Below are 12,673 nucleotides of genomic sequence, written 5' to 3' on the forward strand. Positions count from 1 at the left end.
ACATTTTTAAGTTTAGAGGCTTGCACTTGTCGGCATGTATTCTCACCTCTGCTCACGCAATGTTGCTTGTATTTCACAGACTCTGACCAAGGACCGGAGGTTTTTCAGCTCAGTGCAGTTCTCAGACATACAGATGCTCCCCATGGTGTGAGCCTCTTCACGTAGTCTTGACGCCTTTGTTTTAAAAAGGGTGTTGCCATGAATAACCAGACTGAGCCAAAATGACATTCATGTCACAAACAATAGAAATGATGGTGACGTGTTGGCACAAACCTGTTTCTCGGCGTGTTCTGCAGGCCAACCCTGCACGTGTTTGATAAGATTCTCATTGAAGTGGGCAGCGAGGGTGGGGGTGAAGGAGCAGGAGGGCCGGGCTGCTGCTGAGGCGGTGGGAGGAGCAGAGGAAGAGTTGGGGGCGTTGTTGCTGCTGGAAGAGACATGGTTGGGACCTGGGGAGGGACTCCTCTGACTGCTGCAATCAACACAGGTTAAGGACATAAGCATTGAGGCATTATATTTATGAAGAAGTTGCTGACCTTTCACAAACAAGACTAATCAACTTGTTCTCAGCATAATGTTAAGAACCCAACTGCCTTTCTTCCAAAGATGGGATCTTGAGTTTCAAGCTGTTGCACTCTTCAAGTGTCTACATAGGATGTTTAGTCATAGTACTGTTGTGCGCTCAAACGGTCTGACAGCACTTACAGCCCATTACAAACCCATTACACTGACTTTATTGTCCACCTCAGTGAAAATTTTAATCATACCAAATCATATAGGTAGTAATTAATTAATCAGTCGGCCCTATAAGCAGGCCAATATCTGTCATTTTGAGAAAATGGCCATCGGCTGATACCTGCACTCATTAGACTGATGAACAAAAAATGTGTGCAGAGCCTCGTCCGTGTGGCTGTTGTGGAAAGATGCGAGTGCTACCCCTTGCAAGTTTGGTGAAGGTGGTGAAAAAGTTAGTTTCCAGACCTAAATATCCTCAGTCACCGTCACCTTTCCTAAATGTTAACATTTTTCTCCCATCCTGAATGACAGCTAATCTAATCTAAAACCATTATTGATGCAACGGATCACAACACTTGCAGTTTGGATCATTCCGTGGTTTTGAGTCACAGATCGGATCAGCATTAAGTTAGGTTTAACTTTATTTTAAAATGCACTACTTTGGCTACTTCGTCTCTCTCTGTCTGCAGTCACCACTCCGTAGTCTCGCTGAGTTATAGCCTATCAGCACAGAGACTGGAGCTACTCCGGTAGCAAGCACAGCTACGTATTGAAGGTAAGTCAACAGATATTACTGAAGCTTCAACAAACACCACAATCTCATGATCAACTCTGCATGACGATTTATTACTTTATAAAAGTAACAGTGGCAGTAAAACTGTTTTTCACACTATGATGGTAAACTTTGCAATCAATCTGCCACCTGCGCCTTGAACTGTGGGGGTGCGGGTGGGTTCTGTACAGCTCAACTGTGATCCGTTACACCAGTACTGTAGAGAATAATGCAGTTGAATGATCTCACTTCTGACAAACTGTTCCCCACTCTCCCTTAAACACCGGTCACGTTGTGAAATCTGCAGCAGAACCCAATGTATTTTTCTATTTCATTCATTACTTAAAATTCCACCTGTACGCCCCCGGGACTCTGATGCGAGCAGGAAAGATTGCAGCTGATCTCTGCCATTCCGGACACAAACTGTTTCAGATTCTCACCTCGGGCAAAAGGCTGCGGTCCAGCTTCTTCCGGTCTGCAGCTAGCCTCAATAACAAGGCCCGGGTGCCTCACTGACACTCCCCCCTTTCAAATAACACAAATGTCTCTGCAAATCTTTACTTCATTTGATATCATACACAAACCTGGCACATTGCACATATTTGTTGTTAATTGTTAATATTTTTATATTTTGTCAATTTCTATATTTATGTTCACAATATTCTCTTCCGTTGCAATACGTCTGCTGAACACAAACCGGGGTTTGTTCCTTCTTTTTTAAAATAGATGAAATATTTCTAAATTTATTTATGTCAACTGCATGTTCGTCTACGTGTAGCACCTCATCACCAAAGCAAATTTCTTGTATGTGTTAAACACTACTTGGCAATAAAGCTCTTCTGATTCTGACCTAAAACACCACATTACTTGCTAAGATAGCGGTGTATATTAGATTGTACTCTGCATGGAATACGGGACTTTTCTTTGTTTTGATATCGGCCATCAGCTGACCTGCTCTCTAAAGACAACTGAATGACACAGCCACTCATTGTTCCATCAATGACCAGCAGATGGTGCCACAACACTACACAATGAAGATTGTCTAGTCAGGAATCAACCTTTTGTCTGGTGGGAAAGCTATTTTGATGAGCCGAGGTGACGGAACTCTCCCATGTTTTGGCAGATACACATGCATGTACCGGTCAAACAATAATTGAGCACTCAGGGAGCAAAAGAATGCGTAAATATTATAAACGAACACATTAACTTTATACAATGTAGCAAACTGTTCTCAATTATTGTCCAAGGCCGCCTATTATTTGACTTCTCTTGCTAGTTTTTCTTTTTGAACTTGGCCAAGTTGTGGGGTTGTACCTACCCTTGGCGCTGGAGGGTGCGAGGGGAGGCTGTGGTGACATCGTGACTGTGCTGCTTATCGCTGGAGAGGGGCTGCTGGGATGTGGGCTGTGGATGAGATGCCTGCTTCACTGATGGCGTGCTCACCTAAAGGAGACACATTACAAACACTACATCAAAACAAGTCGTTTCCATAGAATCAAGACAGAAGCTCCCAGATATTTAAAGTATATTTTGTCCAGCCCTCTTATTCCTCAACAACATGGATCACAAAAATATGACAGATCAGGTATTTCCCTGTCAGGATGAAGCCATTATTTTATTTTAAGTGTCTCGTTGAGATGCTGGATATTTGTATAACCCAACTGGACAGATTATAAACCAACATGCAACAAAGAGTTCAACTTTTCATTCACCTTTTTGCTCTGTTAGTGAAAAAGAGTCATGTACAATAATTTATTTCAGAAATTAAACAGACTCCCCTGGCCTGAAGAAAGAGAAGTAAGTCTTCACGGAGAGTCTTTTTCCCCAGGGAAAATGTCCCATAATTCCCTTCCCCACCCAACAGGATACTGCATGTTTTGTGAACACACTGAATTTGTGTGACTTACTTTGGTCTGTGAGATGGCAGGCTGTGTGTTGAGGAGGGGTTTAAGAGGACCAGCGTTGGTCTGTGGTGTGCTGATCCTTGGAGAAACATAAGACCTGGGCGATGAGGCGTCTGATGTTAACGACATGGGTGACTGGTTCGATTGCTGAGCTGCGAGAGGTATACAAACAAAACGAAAGACAATCTAATGGATCAACACAACCCACTACATTTGATACCGAGCAAGGACACCACTCCAGGGGGAAATAGATGAGCAGTCAAGTCTTAGAAGACTGAAACTGTCAAAATTACAAGTCAGGAAATTGACTTTCTGTTAGCTGATGCAATCGCCTTTATGAGAACTATTTAACTGACAGGAAACATCCAAGAAACCCTAGACATGCTTCAGCTTAGGCTTCATTTACCTTGGTTGGAGAGTTGAGCAGCTTGAGAGAGGATAGTAGTGATATTGAAAGCCGATGGTCCAGCAGTGAGGATCTTATGAAGCATCGACTGTAATGAAGCTTGTGTGACAGCAGCTGTGAGAACTACAGAGGCAAACAGACACACTGATATATTAAGTCCTGCACAGTATCACATCGAATATGGCAGTCAAAATCAGTACTGTGTCCTATATCATCTGTCCAATAAGATTGACATTTAGCTTGAACAAACTGAAAATGGCCGTTTCCACTAAGGACAAAATGCTTTGATATTTGGGCTGAGGAAAGGACTACACATTTTCAGGTTTATGATTATGTCACAATAAATTTCCCACAGCATGGCAGTGATGTTGACAGGTTTTCAATGTAGTGATTGCCTGGACTAAAAATATATAATTTAAAAAAAACAATACATTTAGTACAGCATGAGAATGGAATATTTGAAATATAACTAGATTGTGGTCCTGAAGCAGCAACAGGAAATTCACTATGGCTGTGTTCGAAACGGGCTAAACTGCTGTATCAGAAGGTGTTAAACAGGATAGCGAGGCATCAAGTGCTGTTCCAAACGGCTCAAGCATTCTCTTCCTGTCTCGTAAGATGCCTTCAAACCTCCCCAGTAACAGCCGGTTTTGAAGGCAGCACCCATGGTGATTTGATGCTGCCTGCTACCAATAAACCAGCGCGGCTGTGGCAGCTTACGGAAACTGATCATGATGGCGGACAAACAAGCCGAATCCATATACAAATATATGTTTTTAAAAGTTATTAGAAGTTTGCTCGCTTGGATTTTTGAAAAGCTATCAAGAACTCAACACTGAACTATCATATTAGCCTGTGACTGTAAACAACCAAGTTTGGTCAGTATGATTTCAGAGGCGTCTGTTTGCCATTTGGCTTTTCAATAGCTAGTTAGGTGATGCCAAGGCTAGAGTCTCTTCTGACAGCCAGAAGAGACGCAAGACGGCGTGCTGACGTCATGCGTTGCCGTAAGTGCTGCCCTAGAAGGCTGTTCGAAATCGATGTTAACAGAGATGCCTTCACTTGAAAGTTATGCCTTCTGTTTTGAACATAGCCAATATGAACTCAGTCTCACTGAATCTGATTTTCTTCAAGATCTATAAGTGAAAGAACTTTTTTTTTTTTTACAGAAAACTCTTTCATTATTAGGATCCCCATTATCACCAGCATAAGCATTGGGTATTCTTTCTTGGGTCCATTCTGTTGTATGTTCATAATAAAACACTGACTAGAAAAAAAACAAAAAACATTTTATTTTCTCCAAACGTGCAACATGCACAAGGTTACAGGACCTTCTGTCACACAAACACATCTCAAAATAAAAATGTGCTCCAGGTTAGGCTACTGGACAAAGCTTTTCTGTACAAATAAAACCCAGCTGAAAATAAACTTCATTTAACATGTCTCAGTGTTTCCCACAGAATAACATTGTAACTGAGGTGGGGAATGAGGGTATATCTGCATGTTTTTTCTGAGAGAATAGCTTACCCGTTTTCTTTCACACACCTACACCTCCGTCTCTTACGGCACACACACAACAGCTTGCCCTGCCTCTTTCTGTTTCGCTCTCCTTGTACGTGTCCGCTCTGTTGCCTTTCTTCACAAGCAGTATGTTTTATAAAGTCGGCCAAAAAACACAGCCAGTCTACCGTGTCCACGTCTTCTAATGGAATACCAGATAACGCCACTCTCTCTGCGTTTCTCTGCAAAGTGCTAAAATGGGTCGCCAAATATAGCCTATAACCAATGTGTGTTCATGTGTGTAAATCTGACCGGGCAGGATTGGATGTGTGAAACTGAAAACTGGCCGATCGGTTGGTGCATCGCTACAAAACATGAAGTTTAGAAAAAATTAACAACCCATGCATCAGACAGTACGAGTCGTTCCTCCTGTCCTCCTCCCTCTGCTGCTGATGTGATTCGCTGCCTGCAGGTAGTGGTGGTAAACAGGGGAGGGTCGGTCTGTCTCAGCCAGCAGCCAAGTTTACAAGAATGTGCCAAATTTTAAGGTATTGATTAAGTACAGATTTATGGTGGAAATGTTTTTATTTATGTAAAGGGAAACACAATATTCAGGTTCTGGGAGAGACTTGAAAATGTACATCGTTATCCCCGTATCTACAACTATTGCTTCTAGGACAGCCAACACTTCACCCCACTGTACAATGTGACCACTTATTAACGCTTTTGCTTTCCAACGTGGTTGCACTAATAATTACTTTCAAGCATACCCTGGCCATGAAGCATTCTTCGTCCAGACAGCATCATAAGCCAGTATTCTGGTCTCTCACCAGTTTGCTTTCAGAACCAACAGATCCACAGAGGATGCCATCTCCACTGCCCTCCACTCAGCCTTCTGATGTAGGTGTTTTTGTCAAGGTGTACGAGGGCGGTTTGTGGATTTCAGCTCAGCATTCCACACAATCTCCCCCATGAAATTTATGGCAAACTCAGCACTCTGGGTTTAAACACAACACTCTGCAACTGGATATTGGACTTCCTCAAAAACAGACCCAAGACAGTTCAGATTGGCGGACACACCTCCTCCGCTCTAGTGCTCAACACTGGAGCCCCCCAGGGTTGTGTACTCAGCGCCCTCCTGTTCACATTGTACACCCATCACTGCATCCCCAGACATGGAGAGAACTCTTTTGTGAAGTTGACGAACGACACCACCATCATCGTCGACAGGATTTCAATTAACGGTGAGACTTCGTATCGGGAGGAAATTGATAATCTTGCAGAGTTTTGTACAGAGAACAACCTACTGCTCATCGTCAGCAAAACCAAGGTGCTGATTGTTGATTTTAGAAAAAAGACACACACTCCTGTCATCACCAGTGGAACTTAGGTGGCACATGTCAACAGTTTTAGGTTCCCAGCAATCAGAATCAGAGAACCTGACATGGTCACCTCACATCTCCACGCTGGTGTAGAACGCCCCAACGTCTGTATTTCTAAAGGAAACTTGGTTCTTGCACATTTTATAAGTCAAATTTAATGCTTTAAGACTTTTTAAGACCTCAACAAATATAAATTTAAGACCTCAAATTTTGAAACAATTTCTTTGATAGAAAAGAGATGTACGTTTGATCTCTTAATGGACGACGCAATGCCATATTTGGCAGTTTTATTTTCACATTTTCACCACAGGTGAATGACTTTGCATATTCCAAATCAGGGAACACAGAGGCTGTTTACACCTAGCATTAAAATGTATTTTGGGTGAACAGATTGTGATCAGGTAGCACTTGACCACATGAAAGTACAACCTCTGGAGGTGGTCAGGGACACCATGACCGCATGGTTGCAAATGCATTGGCAAATATGTACTGGTCACAGTCTTCTGCAAATAAAATACAAAAGTCTGACAGCGCAGACAAGAGCCTAGACAGTGTGTCCAGTCAGTGTTGTGCATAAACGTGCTCAAACAGTGCCAATTATTGATCATGCTCAGGTTTTTGGTGAACTGATCGTGTCCGTTTGTGAACGTGAACTAGGGCTCGATGCCGGACCGAACTTAAGTTTCACTTTCACTTTCCGGCCGAATATACAGGCGCACCGATGAAGAGAGAGGTAAACATGGATAATCCATGTAGGACAAGTATTCACGGTGAAAGACATAGGCCTACTTTAGAAAGTTATTTTGACCTGTAGTTACAGATCATTTTTTGGACCTGCGCAAATGAGAGAAGGATGTGATGTAGGCTACAGCTGTTTGAGCTAGACTGAACGGATCTTCCAATTTTGCAACCATGACTGATGATGCAGCCAGACATCAACGTCTGCAGCTAACGTAACGTGAGTTATATTAATGGTGGGGTCTCGCATAGTCAATTACTAAAAGAAAATCACACTAATTAGGCGTTTTAAGCTACTGTCCATGACAATTTTCCCACCAGCCTTAAACGCACACTCGGTAAATTTTATACTTACAGCAAATTTAAGACAATTCAAGACTTTAATTTCCCTGAAGAGGGAAGACCTTTTAAGACTTTTTAAAGGAGCTGCAGGAACCCTGCAGGAGGGCTCTGCGGTGGTTGATTAAAAGTGCTCAGAAGATCATTGGTAACCATCTACTGAGCATCAGTGATATTGGTGAGGTGCCTGCACATAGCCCTAAAGATACTAAAGGACAGTACCCACACAGCCACAGCCTGTTCACCCTGCTGTCATCTGTCAAGAGATACAGAAGTATCTGCTGTCGCACCACCAGACTACAGAGCAGCTTCTTCCCCCAGACTGTGAGACTCTTAAACTCGCCCACAGCACTGCACCATGCAAAATCGTTTATAACCGTGTATATGTTTGCTTTTTGAGTAGCATAAAGGGAACTACAGACTTCATCTTATTATGCAACCCTGTTGTAAAATGAAAAATTTACGTTGTACCTATAGTACTATGGGATGTCAAGTTCTATAGGAGTCACCATAGAATGTGAAAGCCTGCGGCACTGATCAGAAGGTGCTGACGGTACGACATGTCATTTAAAGTATTCCCATGTAACTAGTGTTAATCAAACACAGTTATGGCAGCCAGCTTAATGCAGACACTAGTTGAATGTATCATCTGCATTTTTCTTACCTTCATTGATTTTTGCCATATCCACACTGGCATTGTTGAGCTGCAGGGCAGTCTGAAGTGCTGGGAGAAGCTGGCGAAGCAGGGTGGGGTCCTGGAGTAGCGGAGGGGCAGGGGACTGCAGGACTGGGGAAACGGGCACCGTGGAGGCAGATGATCCAGGAGGCCCTGATGACGGGTTCAAGCTCCCTGAGCCTGAGGATGATGACTGGGACTGGGTGGCAAGGGTTGCTGTAGGCTTCTCCACCTGGGCTGACTCTGTGTAGACAGCAAAAAGGAGGTGGTCCTTTCAACGGGGCAGTCTCACAAATCCATTTTCTTCTAATGATAATGCAGTTCTTTATATATAAATGAATATGGGCCTAGGAAGCACTCTCACGCAAACACTCTCAGCTCCAGTATGGACAACAAATCGCAACCACAGGCAGCATTCAGACCAACAGAAGACCTGGATGAAAAAACACAGCGAGTCTGGCTGTGTTTTCAGTGTGAATCCCACCTTAAAGGAAGATGTAATAATATTACTTTTCCCAGTAACTAGTAGTGTAACTAATTACTTTTCTAAAACAGTAATATTACTAGTTACTAAGGCAAACAACGCTGCGTTACTCGTTACTGAACGCACCATCCTTGACGTGAATCCACGACTGTGCGGCAGCTCAGCGGTACCCCACTCCTCCAGCAAAAAACTAAAGGAAGAATGGAGAACGAGGGAGAGAAGCGTTCTTTCCACAGCTGTAAGTAGCTACTGCCATTATTGTGTACATGTTCCTTGCTACTGTTGAATATGATATTAGTTAAAAAGTCAGGAGAGACGCTTTGTTTGCGGTGAAGGGGGGGTGGTAGTAAAAGCAGTGTTTCCCATAATTAGCCTATAATTTGGATAATTATTAATGCTGACCATCCACAATTTGATTTTCTAATATTCTTTTTTTTAAACTGAGGAGCATATATTCGTGCAGCAGCTCCTCTCGCTCCCTCTTTCTCTCTCACTCTCCCTCGTGAACACCGCTGCACAAAGTTTATCCCCCCACCCCCACGATGTCATTCTGTGGGAAACACTGGAAAGTAATATAGTAACGTAACTAGTTACTTTTATCACCCAGTAATAAGTAAAACAGTATTACTTTAAGGAGTAATAAGTAACTAGTAATATATTACTAGTAATAATAGTAACTTGCCCAACACTGTGCCACAGCATCACAGCTTTTGTGGGAGCAACATTTTTTATACAGTCTACTTTGGATCATTCCCCATTAGAAGATCTGACAGTGTGTCAGACTGACTGGACCGCCAACTAGCCAGCTAAAAGCCTAAAAACACTCGACAACTTTTATAATTATCAGCCTTCACGCTGCCTTATTTCACGGGGGTATTGCGCCAATCTCCCGGCTTGCTGCACTTTATGAAAGGTATGGTCAGATTTTATCCGTCTCTGAGCAGGGAAAGTTGAAGAGACAAGACAGAGACCGAACGATCTGTTTGTGAAAAGCCACAGCAGACATGCCGCGGCACGCCTCAGGTTCCTGCAAAGCTGGACCTCTATGTGAAAACACATAATATTTTTATAAAGACCTTTTCACATGGGATATAGCTGCAAACTTTTGTTCAGTATGAAGAAGCGAATGCGACAAATGCAGATATTCTTTCCGCGCTGATCTCCGTATGAAAGCAGCCAATTCAAGTGCAACACACAACCAGTAAGAATGCCGGTCCGCTGCTAATTAGTGTCAAATACAAACGATATTCTAATATATTTACCCGCCAATGTGGCGGGTTGCGGCTGTTAATTTCCATCCCTGGTACTAGTTAGCTCTTCTTGGAGGCCTCCTGATCATTGTTGTGTTTGGCTGAACAACATGAAAAAGTCACAAAAAACATAGAAAAACATAAAATCCTGTCAGAGCATTCCAAACCTTGGTAGTAATTTGACATACGATAAGCCTTAAACACATTATTCTTTAACTCCAATTGGAGTTCCTGGATTGTACTTTTATCTCACCAGTACCTTAAAAACACACCAAAATTAACCTTTGTCCACCAGCCAAATGACTAGTACAAGTGTGACAGCCACTCAATACATTAACATTGTTTTTTGCCTGCCATTACCAACCATTTGCATATTTTACCAGCTTTTGGCTGGTGGCTAATTTTGCTCCCTGCCACCATCGCAACCATTTTTGTGCACTACTCTCAGGATTAGGGGTAGACAAAATATCTGGAACACTATCCATGAGCAAATATGATAATGTGCGTATTATCGTTCCTACAATGGAATTTCAGCAAAAAACTATTAACAGCAGGGCTTAGTGTCCAAACATCCGACTTTTCTCACTGAAGCACATGCACGTGAATTCAGTAGTTCAATCGTGTATGTGGATAGTGTTTAATATCAAAATAAAATTGGATGTGAGAGGAATAGGTATTATGATGCCTATCACACATTTCATTTTCACTTCATATACATAAACCAGCACTGTTTTTCTCCTGTTGAGCCAGAACCATTCCATATTGCACCTTTCAAATGCAAAAGATCTAAGCAAACACAAATCTGCTAAATATTCCATCAGCCTCATCATAATGCAGGCCAGACATAATAAAATTGATATAAAATAATGTGTTCACCTTTCAAATCTCCATCTTCAATTGATATCCCAGGGAGACCAGTAACTGAAGGGATCGTTTTGGCAAGGTCTGAAGTACTCAGTAGTATGATTGCTGTAAAGATATACTGCATGATACTCATGCATAACACTGTATGGTGGCAAAGCCGATGGTTTCCTGGCTTATGATGATGACGACCGGCTCATACGTCGATTTAGATTCCCTAGAATCGTGCTCTTTGATCTGAGTCCTGAACTGGGTCCAGCATTAGACAGACTTGACATTAGCAGCGTGAATTAGCCGACAGATATGTTTGATATGATCAACAATATTTAATGTTTATCTTTCTACCAAAAGAAAAAGAAAAAAAATAAGATCATTCTGTTAAACTTGCTACCACTTTCCTTTGGTTGTGAACAAGCTGCATCCATCAATATGTGCTTTCTAACTTCCACCTCACAAGGACCTCACTTTCATGAAATTTTAACTAGCACACAACGGTCAGTTATGCTGCGAAAAACATGAAATGGAGCTTCGCTAAAGCCCCTTTTCCACTGCATGGTACCGGCTCGACTTGACTTTTTTTGTTTTTCCATTGTGGAAAGGTTTTACCTGTACCTGCTACCAGGTACTTTTTTTTGGATCACCTCCGTCGAGGTTCCAAGTGAGCTGAGGCGATACTAAAATGTGATGTGAAAACACAGCAGAGAATCGTCACTATTCACTGCATCATTGCATGCCGGACAGAGGCCAGCAACAGAAAGTTTTCTATTTGACAAAAAGTGAAGGCGGAACAAAAATGTCCTTGAAAGTTTTTCGGGCGGGCGTCGGTGGGCAGGTAGCTCTGCAGCTTGAGAAGCTCATAATAAAAAAACGTAACAGTTGACGTGCTACAGCAAACATTCAAATGTGTAACTCGATCTGCATGAATGGTTTTGACTGATGAATTATCACTTAGCATTATCAGAGTGTAACTCAACCACCATGTACAACATTTATCTTGTACAAGCACTTAGTGAATGAAAACTACCCATAAAAATTAAACTACTGTAACTGAAATATTTTAACAAATATAATACTAGTGGTAAGCTACATAGTATACTAATATAGGAAATTATAATCAATCTCACACTAACAGGATACTATTACATTTTTTATTTAATGTTATAATACAAATACACACATTTATACTAGTTAATCCTCCAGGTAGTGGATGGATTTAGATTTAGCCAGAGCCAGGACGGGGGCAGGTGGTTGCAGTACGAGGGGAATCCTGTGTTTATATTGTAGGCAATGCGTCCATTGCAGGCAACACTGAACTCGTCACCGGGTCATTACAGTTTAAGCTTGAAACTTTGAAGTTGCACAACAACAGTAAGAAACATAAAACTGATGCATCAGCAGCTGCCAGTGGAAAAGTTCCCTGATTGGGATCCATATAGGAAAGGTGCCCACAGTTTCATACATGTGGAGATTTAAGTGTATGCACTAAATTTTTGTGACTACACCAGTATGAAAGCTGCGCAGTCTTTTATACATGGGACCACTGACCTTTTCCACATTTTGTGATATAATGGATTGTTGTTGTTGAAGAATTTGTTTAAGTTGAAAGAATACTATGAAACAGTTTATTTCAAACAGAATAATACTTATGTAAAAATGATCAAATACACGTCATTCAATTGATCTAGCTCCGACAGACGGCTTATGCGCTTTTATTTTGAAGACAGCAACCTAACGAAAACAACAACAACACGGTGCAGGATGAGAGATGTTAGCAGTCAGAGAGCGATGAACTGACAGGATTCACAACTTGGGTAAATTTTTCTGAAAAGCTGTTTTGATTCTTTT

General features: G+C 42.0%; 1 protein-coding gene across 1 annotated transcript in view; it reads right to left on the reverse strand.

Annotated features, from left to right (window-relative positions):
• The window catches only part of waca (WW domain containing adaptor with coiled-coil a), a 35,749-nt gene that overhangs the window by 1,363 nt on the left and 21,713 nt on the right, over positions 1-12,673 (reverse strand). The window contains exons 7-12 of the mRNA XM_038723929.1: positions 8,222-8,476; positions 3,599-3,721; positions 3,196-3,344; positions 2,607-2,731; positions 274-472; positions 47-174 (exon numbers count right to left, since the gene is read on the reverse strand). Coding sequence (XP_038579857.1) covers positions 47-174; positions 274-472; positions 2,607-2,731; positions 3,196-3,344; positions 3,599-3,721; positions 8,222-8,476 — 979 coding nt within the window. The remainder of the gene's footprint in view (positions 1-46; positions 175-273; positions 473-2,606; positions 2,732-3,195; positions 3,345-3,598; positions 3,722-8,221; positions 8,477-12,673) is intronic.

This window comes from Micropterus salmoides, unplaced genomic scaffold, assembly GCF_014851395.1.
Source record: "Micropterus salmoides isolate LMB-PRFRI ecotype aquatic unplaced genomic scaffold, ASM1485139v1 Ms_hic_scaffold_1, whole genome shotgun sequence".
Lineage (NCBI taxonomy): Eukaryota > Metazoa > Chordata > Actinopteri > Centrarchiformes > Centrarchidae > Micropterus > Micropterus salmoides.